A 12,023-nucleotide genomic window follows, 5' to 3' on the forward strand; every position below is an offset into this window, starting at 1 on the left:
ATGTCAGGTCGCTCTTGCCTTATGCGTACAAGCGCTCCCTTTGAAGTCACTGGAGCTGCTCGTGTGAGGAATGTGGGCGAGAGCCGGCGTGGGTACCGGGGCAGCCGTACGCGCCCGGCGCTCAGGAGCCCCGACGCCCCGCTGTGCCGGGCACCCGGCGAACGTGGATGAAGGAGAACTTGGCTTCGAAGGGCGTGGAGCTGGTGGGGACAGGCAGGGAGTGAAAACCTTGGGCATCAGCAGAGGTGAGGAGGGGGCTGCTGGTGCAGCACCAGTAGAACTAAGCTGGGCAACACTGCTTATGCAAGTCCTGTGCAATATCAGGGACACTGGGGTATTGGCTATTTTGGACATTTTGGTTTTCTGCAGTGCTGAACAGTAGAGGCTGCCGAAGCCTGGCAGCTCCTGAGAGCAGATTTGTTGGTTGCGAGCAGATAGGAGGAGAATAACAGCTGGAAATCTGTGTGTGTTTAACTCCCCATATAGACTGTGCTTGTTCTCGCTGATGTTCAAGAAATGTCTTGTTCTCTTCAGTTGTTCAGTTCGTGTTTTTTGAAAAAATGAAAAACTTTTGAAGTCTGAGAAGACTGTGGTTTAAAAAGAGATTTTGCTTTCTTCCTACGTTAATCACAATAAAGGTTCATTATCTGAGATAGCTTTGTTCTTTTTGATGACTTAACAGTAGGAAATTTGGAGGTGGACACGGAATCCATAAACATTCGGTGAGAGTGTTTCATAAATGTATCTTTGCTATTTCCAAAAATAATATCAGCTTATTTTTAGAGACCAAACAGAAATCACAGCCCTAGCACATGTGGAAATTGTGTGTGCATTTCACAGCCTAGGTTTTTTTACACTCGCACCTCCTTCCCGCATTTGTACCTGTCTGTCTGTAGGAACCAGTGCTATGTGTCCTTAGCGTCAAGGCAAATCCAGTTTCGCACTTGAACGACGGGGCACAAGGAGTTCTGTGTGCCCTCGTCACATAGCGAGCTGACGGCATTGCTGCACCGTGCACGGATGCACCACCGCCCTCGGGCCTTAGCAAGCAGTAGCTCAGCTCCGTGGGACAGACTTTGCTCTCAGTTAGAGGAGCACGGAGCAGTTCTGCTAAAGCAAGCGGTTTTGTTCTGGAATCACGAGGGCTTAAGAACAGTTTTTATTTTGTCCCGTAAGCGTCCGGGATTTGCAGAGGTCTGCAGCGGAGAAAGGATTCTGCTCCTCGTGGGGTTTGGAAGTAGAGCCATGAGGAAAGCAGCTTTGTTGAGGTACAAATGACGTTTTTAAAGGGAGATCTAATGAGGGATTCAGGCGGATTCAAAGTGGAATTAGGTTTTCTATAGCTTTAGTGCTGAAGCTCTTCATTGCGGCTCAAAGCTGCCCTCTTCAGTCCATCGGCTGCCGTCTTGTCCTGCGCTGGGAGAGAAGTAGAGGGCTGAGTCCACAAAGCACCACGGTTTAGCAAAGCCTTGTTTTTATTTGGAGGGAATCTGAATCCAGAAGGGGGGTGGCAGCTTTGAACAAGCTTCCAACACATCTACCATGGGTTCTGCAGAGGTTTGTTTCAAAGAGGGAACATTTCTTCACTCAGCAGTTTCCCTAAACATTCTGGCTTGGCTCCTTACATTCCACATTTTTTCATCATAAACCAGATATTCACTACATAGGAGTAAATCTTATCCTGTTTGGAAGCTACGGTGTATTTCTTGGGAGCTATTGTACTATAATAATAACCATAATTACCTTTAAAGGCATGCTGTACTGCCTGCATCTTGAGGAATTTCACAAATAAATCTGGAGTTTTCTGTATGTCCAGATAACTGTGTCATGTAGGGCTTTGCTAGCTAATAACTATTTCATACATTTAACCTGCCTTCTTTCTTCTCCTTCTGTCTTCTTTTTCCTCCCTCCACAGCCACTTTTCACCTACTTCCCCTCCAAAATGAGAAGGGTGGAAGAAATAGATTCACCTTTCTTACTTTTTTACATTCGTGTGTGGAAAAGTAATTATTTTGTTTAAAATTCTTATTTGTTTGGACAACTCACTTCTTAATTAATCCTAATCTTTTCTTTGTGCTCCTTGAGTAACAGTAATATCAGATTTGTCTGGAATGATTAATGCTTTGTGCTTCCCAGGTCCTCAGCTGAGTAAAGATTTATAGACCAACATTTTCTGGTTTTCTGATAGTCAGATTTTTCTTTTTCTTTTTTTTTATCCCTCCCCTCACGTTGCGCTCTTTGGCATTTGCTTCTATTTTTCAGGTGTAAATACTGTGACAGGTCATTCAGTATTTCCTCCAACCTCCAGCGGCACGTTCGAAACATCCATAACAAGGAGAAGCCATTCAAATGTCACCTGTGTAACCGATGCTTTGGGCAGCAGACCAACTTGGACCGACATCTTAAGAAACACGAACACGAGAACGTTCCAGGTGGGAAAGGGCACGGCTGTGTGGTTCTGTGGGGCACCGGAGGGAGAAGACACCACGGCCTGCTCTCTCTGGTCCTTGGGAAGCCTCTGTGGAGAGCACTGGTTCTTAAGGCTGAATACCATTAGGTAGCAGAAAACAAACGCCAGCTCCTCACGCAGCCAAAGAAGTGTTTATCGGCCGTGCGTGACCGTAACACACTCACTCACGCGCGGTGCTCGGCTCCGCCAAGCTCTTGTCAGGCATCACTTATACGTGCCCTTTTCCAATCCATGAAATAGCAGTCGTGGTACTCTGTCCAGGGAGTGTACCCTCACCCCGTGAGGTCTCCTGGTACAACGCTGATGTGGCCATGTCCAGCTCCGCCAAGGGTTTTCAACCTGAAATGCATTTGTAGGGGTGTGTGAAGTTCAAGAAGATAAACAGGCTTTGCCTTAAGATAAAAACTGAAGGAAGAAATTCCTGTGCTGAAGCCAACTGAGTGATTTCTCGGCTATAGGCAAACAGCTCTGCAACAGATAGTGGTTCTTAAATTGTATATACTGTCCATAAATGCTAAATGTCACCTGTATTTCTCTCTGTAGTTCAAGTCTGGAAAACACGAGCTTCCTTTGGCAACTTTGGTCTATGAGATTTCTCTTAAATGTTAAACCATTAATATATAGTGAGAGGATTGTTGCGTAACGTTCCTCCGTTATTTTTCCTCTTAAAAATAGCTGTGACGGTATCTGATTGTTTCTCCTGTTCTCTGCTCTTGTTTCCCTCGCTCAGTGAGCCAGCACTCCGGAGTCATTACAAACCACCTTGGGACCAGTGCCTCTTCCCCAAACTCGGAATCAGACAACCATGCACTTTTAGATGAAAAAGAGGATTCGTATTTCTCTGAAATCAGAAATTTTATTGCAAATAGTGAGATGAATCAAGCATCGACTTTAGCAGATAAAAGGTAGACAAGGAAATGAAGTTATCTGGTGACATGTGTTGTTAACGTGGTTAAAAGGCCAGTCAGCCTCTGTCTGCTGTACTTGATTTAAAACTCTCGAAAAAGAGAAGTGTGACAGTTTGGAAGCAAAACGCATTCAGCTTCGGGCTCTAAGCCCAGGGTTAAGTCTTTTCCGAAAACGACTTGGGTGAGGAGGGCTGACACCAGAGCCGCTAACGGCCGCTGGGAGCAACCAGTGGGGCGCTGGTTTGAAGAGAAGTCGTGCTACGGGGAGGCAGGCTGACTGCCGCCGCTGGCTCCAGCGCAGTCCTCGGGAGGAAGGGCAGTTTCTTCTCTAGATAAAATCGTGATTATTGAACCGTTACGTTCTGCCCCAAAACCACGTGGCCTGTCCCGTCACTGGCCAGAGAGTACTGATTAAGGGAACCCGAGGCACCTGCTTTTCTAGTCTGTTTTCAAATCTATCCGTGTCACGAGCCTATTTGGACTGTGATATTTCACCTGCCACTACCCTGTTTTCACAAATAGCTATTTAATGCCAATACTAAGGTTTAAGTCCAAAATGTAAGTGCGAGAAACCCATGTGATGATGTGACCCACGTGAAGAACAAGCAAGAAGCGTGGAGCGTGCGGACGTAAAATTTCTGAAGATGTTAATCTTATTTTATGTCACTTGGCGGCATCCTGTTGGGTTCCAGGCCCAAAGCACCGGTGATCCCACGCTCGTTCTCCTGACGTAAAGTAGAACTGTTAGATTGTGGGGCCCGCTGGGTCCGTGCGGGCACGAATAGCAAAAGTAACACGGGAGAGGGTTTAGCTTGGCTGTTAGATTACACTGTGAGGAAGCTTCCTCCTCGTGGCTCAAAGGGAGATTGTTAGAACCGGGTAGCACAGGGAGGGAGGAAAGCCGCTTGTCCCACAGATGTTACATTTTAAGAGCTGGAAAAACCATCATTTAAACCCAGACTAGACAAAATTCTAGTCTGAAAAGCATTGGGGTTGGTATATGCTTGACGTGCTTGTTAGCCCTTCAGACACTGTGAAGGCTGATTTTTAAATGCCTGAAACATGTCAGTTTTCATTTTCTTTGCAGTTTAAATAATACATATGTGTACATAAATATGTCTCTGTATTCATGCATATGTATAAAATTATCGAAGTCTTGCATTACAGTGAAAATGCATGACTTACACATTTGGCATCTTTTCTTTTTTTCTTTTCCTTCTTCTTTCCCCCCTTGACCAAATATTTCAGGCCAGAAATCCAGGATATTGATGGCAATTCCCAGTGTCACGGATTAGCAAATGAGAAAACAGAAGATGTGGATGATGAAGATGAAGAACTGGAAGAGGAAGATGATGACAGCCTGACAGGCAAGTCACAGGATGAAACGGTATCGCCCACCGCAGAGCCCCGAGGAGCATTTGAGGATGAAGAGGATGAAGAGCCCACGTCTCTGAGCATGAGCTTTGACCACACCCGAAGGTGAGGCGGGCCATTCCCTGTGAGAAGTGAGGCGGGGCTCAGGCGTCTGACCCCGTGTCGGTGGTAGCTTGTGAGTGCTATTGTTTTATTTTTCGAGCCATGTGTCATACCTCCAGCCTGATTTAAGCATTCACCTGGGAGATTCCATTTTCACCACGGTGGGGGACATGAAACAAGTGGACTGCAAGGAGAATCTGAGATAAGGTGTATGTCCGAGACTCGAGACGTTCGTATGGGAGAACACTTAGTCCAGCACCGAAAGCAGCGTTTTCAGGGTACCACGGTTCAGCAGATAATGCCTTTCTCTCTAAACCGCTGGTCAGGGCAAAGGAAGAGGCATATGTATGCAATCCGTTTTGCGCTGCTCTGCCCATTTTAGTTTAGTAGCAAAATGTTGTTGACTTCAAGTGGCGTTCCCAGAGCTCTGGGAAAAAGTGAAGATTTTTTTTTCCCAAGGTCAAACTATCCCTAGACACCTTTAAAATTAAAGTTTGTGGCACATAGTATAGGCTTAGCTTTCTTTTTGCCTCAGTTTCCCAGCTGGTATTCGTAACAAATGTCCCATGATGCAAAGTAGCATCTTACGTGCTTTCAGTGCATCACTGTTTCCATTGCAACTCAAAAAAAATGCCGCAGTGTTCTTCAGACATTGATCCGCTGTCAGACATTGCAAGCAGTGGGCAGCAATTGGACATCACAGAAGACCAAAGCGAATTGTAGCCACGCTGAATCACAAATACCTATAGCACCGATGCTCGTTTGCGCATAGTCATGCTCTCCACTTCTTCTTTGCTCCTTGCATTTCGTGTCATTTTCGTGTTTGTCTGTCTGTCAGTTCACGCATGTGGCTTGTGAGACCCCCATGGTATGTGCATGCAGGCACTGGGTTAGCAGCACTCACATTGGCTAGATGTGAACGGTGAGATGAGCTAACAACAGGTCAACCCCTTCCCCTGGTCATTGGTACAGGTGTATTGAGGAGGACGAAGCCGGCTTGTTAGATTTGGAGCAGATGCCGAATTTTGGGAAGGGGCTGGATCTTCGCAAAGCAGCCGAGGAAGCATTTGAAGTTAAAGATGTGTTTAATTCCACCTTAGACTCTGAGACAATAAAACAGACTCTGTACAGGCAGGCTAAAAACCAGGTAGGTATATGACAGAACATTTCCTCTAGCTTGCCGCCAGCACGTACGATAGGATTAGCGAGCAGCTGGCCTCCTTTAGCTAAGGTTTATTTTCCCCTTCCAGTGAGCAGGAATTCTCACTGTAATGCGTGAATCATGTGCGAACCGTGTCCCGTTGCAGCTTTACTGAAATAGAGGAGGAACGAGTGGGCATCAGTTTCAGGTCACCGGATCAATTTGCCATTTGGCCTGTGCTGTGAGAACATGCTTACATAGAAGGATAGAGGCATCTGTCTGTTTTTATCTGTCTGTATAAATGTTTTTATAACTTATTTATTTATACTTTGGGATGGGTCTTCAGGTGGTACATACTAAGAAACTGGAGGTTTGCTCTGGAGAAACAGTAGTTAGGAATCCTTGGGTTTGATTATAAAAGGTGTAATAGACAATTATATTGCCAGGACTTGCAGTCCAGCAAGTCTAGAGGACTTCCTCGTTTACCTCCCTGGTTTCCGAAAGCAAAGCATACAATGGAAATCTGCCCCGAGAGCTAGACCAGTTGAGACCCACCAAGAAACCTCAAAATGACATTTCGGCACTTACTGGAGTTTTGAGGAAAATCCGGAGGCATGGGGCAGATCCATTTGTGCTTTCTGCTTTTTCATTAAACAAAACATACTCAGTCTGGTTTTATGAAGTTCAGATCTTGATCCTTACAAAAGGACTCTCGCAAAAGAACTGTTCAATGAACTTGCATCACCGGGCTGGACTGGAGGGAGCATACTCACCCCTCGCAGGGGATGAGCACAGCTGTTGCCTTGGAGTCCCTTCCCAACCTTCAGGCAACAGAATTTGTCATGAAGTCTATTTTAAATTGTCCAGCAAAGCAGTAGCTTAATACAGTTGCCAAGCAGAGCATGGGTTTTGATTTATCATCCCCCAAAACTTGTGAAATTATTGTCCTCCTTCACAGTAGGTGCTAGTACTGAAGCTGAGGAAAGTCTGTTTGAAGAGAGGACACAGCTTTTTTCTGGGTGAAGCTAATTTAAACACAAGCCGCTTGCCTGACTCTTACATGTGTCCTGTTACTAATACACCAAATGTACTAACTGTTTAGGAACAGCTTGCTCTTTTAAAATTTGTACTACATTGTTAGGTCTAGCCTGTGCTTGCATGGCGGGTATTTTGCTTTTTGAACCAATCTTATAGTGTATGAGATGCAGGACTGGTTCCGCTTAAATCACAATAAGTAACTTAAATAATGCGAACCATCTCTTGTGCAGGAAATGTAAGAGCAAAGCAGCATTTGTGTGAGCAGCACAGCACTCCGTTGTGGCTGGCTTTCCTCTAGGCGATTTTAGAAGCGTGCAGGTCCGTAGCACTACAAAGCTGTACCTCTTCCAGCCACAATACGTGAACGTGTTGACCTGACGAGTAGATCTGACTCTCAGCTTTTAAGAGGAGAGGCTGAAGTTGGATAACTGGTTAGTTTTGACACCGTTACAGTGGCATTACCAAGAGTCCTACCGTACCGAGCGTTGTGCTGATCTCCCAGATAACGTACGGTGTTCGTCTGTCGCCCCGCAAAGGACGGTGTGCGGGTGGGTGCATCCTCAGCGCGAAGGAGAGGGCTACACGGCCACAATTTCACTGCCAAGTAGGAGCATACATTACACCAGCTAATGTAGACCGTGGAGGGTGGGGACCATGTCCTCCTCCGTTTCAGGTCATGGGTGGCAATTGCATTGGCTTTGGCCTCCGGTACGTGAGGTTATCGTCTGCCTGAGTCTTCACATCACTTGTGTGGGCTGCAAAAGGGCACAGAGGTGTATGAGACAGGCGGTCTTGGACGAGGGAGAGCACCTGGGTTACAAAGAAGGAAGCAGGCTGTTGTAGAGACAACAGAACTCTTGATGCATTTTTCTTAGCAGACACTTTTAACCATTTCACTGCAGCAATAAACCCACCCCCCCGCCCCCGACAAGAACATGCGAACACACTGGTAGTGCCAACGAGCATTTCATGGCCGTATTCCTAAATACCTAAGCGCAGGTTTCTACAGGTACCAGCGAGCTCATGCCAAGCAGTGAGTCAAGATGGTTAGCCCGCTGCCCACAGCTGCCCGTCGGGTTACAGCCAGCGTGGATATTGCTGTGCCATTTCTGCGGCGTCTGACTGGGCCCTGGCCTCGCTTAGCCACTTGCTTGCCTGTAGGTGTACTTTTTTAAAGAACAAAGCAAAGTAATTGGCGTTCTGCATGTAGCAGCTTTCCCCTAAGAGTGGAGCCTAGAACCAAGCGTGTGGGTTTGCGAGCAAGCGCAGAGCTGGCACAGAATGGATTTGGTCCTATAAAAGCCAATGGGAATGACGGCCTCGCCCAACTAACCCTACAACTGCCCGTAAACTCTGCGGCAAATTTGAGTAGTTGGAGTGATGGGTGTCATCCTAGCGTGCGGCTTTCACTGTAGACCTGCTGGCAAGGTTCTTAGCCCAGGCCAAAGGACGCTGGCAGCCCTACGTTTCCTGTATGGTTAGATGGTGCTGTGCTTCACACGGTTTATTGTAGCCTGTCCTGTGTGTGTATTCACACGTGTCCTCTGCATTACTCTCTTCTCCTCCAGGCTTATGCAATGATGCTGTCCCTGTCTGAGAACGCTCCCCTCCACACGTCCTCCCAGAACTCTCTGGGTGCTTGGTTGGACATGACAGGAGCAGCTTCAGAGTCGGGGACCTTTAACCCCATCAACCACCTCTGAGAGGTCAACAAGGCACTGGCCAGAGTCCAAGCGAGGAGGCGGTGGTGCTGCAATTATCCTAGCAAAAATCCTAGCAAGCAGAAGATGGATGAGAGGGCCTCAGGGAGTCGTCTGGACTTTTGGCTGAGAAGGAAACCTGTCGCATCCGACCTACAAGTCCTGCATTTTTATCTATCCAGAGTTTTCGTTTCTAATTTATCAGAATGAACCTCTCCAAAACTGGATAACCCTGATGCAGCCCTAGGATTTCACAGTCTATAGGAATAGCATGAGCAAGACACGAATTGCAACAGTGCAATCAAATATTGGCCCCTCTAATGTTACAAAACAGTATCACTGAGCCAGTAAAGCCTGCATATAAGTGAAAGCTTGAAACCATTCGGTAGCATATCCTTTCAATTCAGCTGAATAGTGAAGGAATAAGGAAAGAGAGCCAGGTGTGACCTATCCCTGGTGCAATTCTGATGTAGTCACCGGAGTTATACCAGGGAAGGGTGAATGCAACCCATTTAATTGACCCCCAAAAGAATTTGAAGTTCTGTGCTCCCACAGAAATACCGTCCTATCCTGTGTTCCCAACAAAGCATACTGGCACAGTGCGAAGCCCCTCGAATGGGAGGCCACATTGCCTGCAGTCGTGGAGCGCTGCGTGCAGTGTCCCGGTTGAGAAGTCCTCAGCCTGGAGCATCGCTGAGGTTGGGGTTAATGATGTACCATGCAAGTATGTGATTCACGGTCATCGGCCGCGCCCGGAATGCCCCTCTGTCTGTGCCTACGCTGCAAGGTTGAGGGTGCTTTCCAGCTCTGCTAGTGCCTCTGAGCCCAAGCTGCTGCTTGGACTTGAAGCATCCAGAGTGTTTCAGAAAAAGCCATGCTCAGCAAGTCTGCTGGAGAGGGGGGCGGTGGCACCCTGCCCTGCGCTGGCCTGGGTGTCCCGCAACTGGGCTGCTGAAAATGCTTCGCCTTCCCCGGTCAGAGGTCCCGGGGTAAAGCCTTACCTGGAGAGGTGCAGCTGTGTGTGAGAAAGCGTGTGTGGTGGGCGAGTCTCGGCTTGAGAAGGGCAGTTCAGTCGCATCTTCTAGTTCATCTCCCTGGGTTTTTTTAGAGGGACATCCTTTCAGCGTTGATAGTATCTGGGAATTGTGGCAGAAATTTCTGACTCATGCAGGTGTTTTGGTATGCTGGGTGGTTGCTTATGCATCGCACGCTGCTATTTGGCCTGTAATTTAAGTAGAAAGATTAACATTTCCTTGCTTCAGCAAGCTCAGGGGTACTGCCCTCTGCTCAAGCACATAGCTAAGGATCAAATTGTCTCTCTGACTCTAAAATTGCTCACAGATACTTTATGAGTGATTTTAAATCGCTTCGAAGTCTCATCTTCTTTACTGATACACAGCAGCCTCCAGAAACACTGTGATGTTTATGCTCTTCTGCATTGCAATTGCAATCTGCTGTTGGAGAGGTGATTTTGCAGGTAAAGCTGAATTGCAGAATAGTCAGGAAAGCAATGAGACCTTGCAAAGGATACGTTGCCTACGCAGGTGAAGTTTAGAATGTGTGTCTGGACATTTTTTGAATTAAAGCATCTAAAAATTAGAAGTGCTGAGGACTGGACTGCTGCTACCGCTGAGTGAGAACACGTGCCTCTGATCTCGCCCACTGCAGTTCTGCATCAGCAGCCTGCTAGGAGGCTGGTGCTCTGGCAGTCTGGCTGTGTAAAGATTGCATTCAAAGCCACTGAAGTCGAGAGGAACTTTTCATATTAAATTCGGCATCTTTTAGTGCTGGGAGTGCTTCTAGTAAGTATTTTATCAGGTAATAGCTGCTTGCAGAACAGGGTTAGTGGCCGATTTCAGAGAAGCAGCACCCAGTCATCAGCATATCTGCCTGTAAATCCTTGACGTGCGTAGCCTCTCTGCCTGCTTGGTATGGAAAAGAACAGGCAGAGGCTTCTGTGCCTGTCCAGTGTGGAGAAGCACAACGGGGAAGCCTCATCCCAGCATGCTAAAATAAAGGAAACAGCTGCTCAAGCAAAAGGGAGGTTGCGTTAGGAGCGATACCTTTGCAATTCACTCTTTGCACCCAAGAGCACGTGTGAGGCTGTTTTTCGGTAGCCGGGAGCCTCAGACTGTCCGGGGAGGAAAGCACCTAGGGTAGCTTTGGTACAGAAGGAACAGAAGGTGAATTAGCAGCATCGGCGTATTTTCCAAGAAAATTTACCCTTCCTTTTCGGTTTTCCGCAACATCCTGTGAAAGTGCCCAAGGCTCTGAGACCAACAGCGTAACCCGAACTGCTTGATCTATTTGCACAAAGCTCTTGGGTAAATGGAGCCCGAGAGCCGACCATGTCAAAAGAAACCAGTCTCTACGAAGGAGACGGGACGTTCCCGTCCCAGCACATCTGCCTCTGCTGCTGCTGCAGCACAGCCCTGCCCAGGCGCTTGGCCTTTAAATTATTCCCACAGGGGCCAACTGAAAATAATAAAAGAATTGTTTCTTTTCCTGATGGAATTTATTTTAATCTGTATATAACTTGTAATTTTTTGCTAATTCTTTTCTTATTTTATTTCTTCCTTAACAGTATTTTTTGCATTAGATATCATTATTGTGAAGAAATAATGTTAATATAAGTATGTAGTGGAGGACCAAAATTGTGTAATTAAGGTTGTATGTTGTATGATTGATAACCAGGGAGTAGGAAGAGTTTGTCCATGTGCCAAATGACCCTGACCGATCCTGCTAGTCTTGCTGCCGATCCTCCAGACAATCATATCTTTTGTTACGCTTGCCTTGACGTGACCGTTGCATTAGACGGGGGTTTCTATTTATTTCCTTGGCCGGCTGGAAAGCAAGCGCAGCCTCCGCCGGAAAGCGAGCAGCCCCTCCCCACGTGCCCTTCCACCGAGCGCGGTGAGGCGGGCTCCGCGGGGCGAGCCGGGTGCCGGCCGAAGACCCGGGAGCCGTTGGGTGCAGCTGGGGGGGGGGGCGGCGAGCGATGCTGCCGAGCCGCGTGTCCCACCGGCAGCCCCCGCTGCCCGCCGGAGCAGACCCGGGAGGGGGGGTCACGGTGCCTCTCCCAGGCGCTGCAGCCCTGGGAGGGAGCAGCCGCCAGAGCCAGGGGCCGGCGGGCGGCTCTGCCGAGGGGCCGCAGAGCCGGCAGCCGCACCGGGTCCTTGGCGGACTCGCTCTTGGCAGCAGCGGCGGTGCGCATCAGCGCCCTGTTCCGGGAAAGCCTCCGGCTTGTGAGCCCTGACCTGCGTGGCCAGCGGCCAGCTTTGCTCCGCGGC

At 48.0% G+C, this 12,023-nt stretch overlaps 1 protein-coding gene across 3 annotated transcripts in view; it reads left to right on the plus strand.

The window, feature by feature from the left end:
- The window catches only part of PRDM16 (PR/SET domain 16), a 350,029-nt gene extending 338,787 nt beyond the window's left edge, over positions 1–11,242 (plus strand). For 2 of the 3 annotated variants that reach the window (XM_075114016.1, XM_075114017.1), the window contains exons 13-17: positions 2,263–2,432; positions 3,201–3,375; positions 4,627–4,857; positions 5,827–6,001; positions 8,602–11,242. In XM_075114016.1, the coding sequence (XP_074970117.1) occupies positions 2,263–2,432; positions 3,201–3,375; positions 4,627–4,857; positions 5,827–6,001; positions 8,602–8,736 (886 nt within the window). In that variant the 3' untranslated portion in view covers positions 8,737–11,242. The remainder of the gene's footprint in view (positions 1–2,262; positions 2,433–3,200; positions 3,376–4,626; positions 4,858–5,826; positions 6,002–8,601) is intronic. The other variant, XM_075114019.1, reaches the window with a different exon arrangement.
- The last annotated feature ends 781 nt before the right edge of the window (positions 11,243–12,023 follow it).

Source organism: Phalacrocorax aristotelis, chromosome 19 (assembly GCF_949628215.1).
Source record: "Phalacrocorax aristotelis chromosome 19, bGulAri2.1, whole genome shotgun sequence".
Taxonomy (NCBI): Eukaryota; Metazoa; Chordata; class Aves; order Suliformes; family Phalacrocoracidae; genus Phalacrocorax; species Phalacrocorax aristotelis.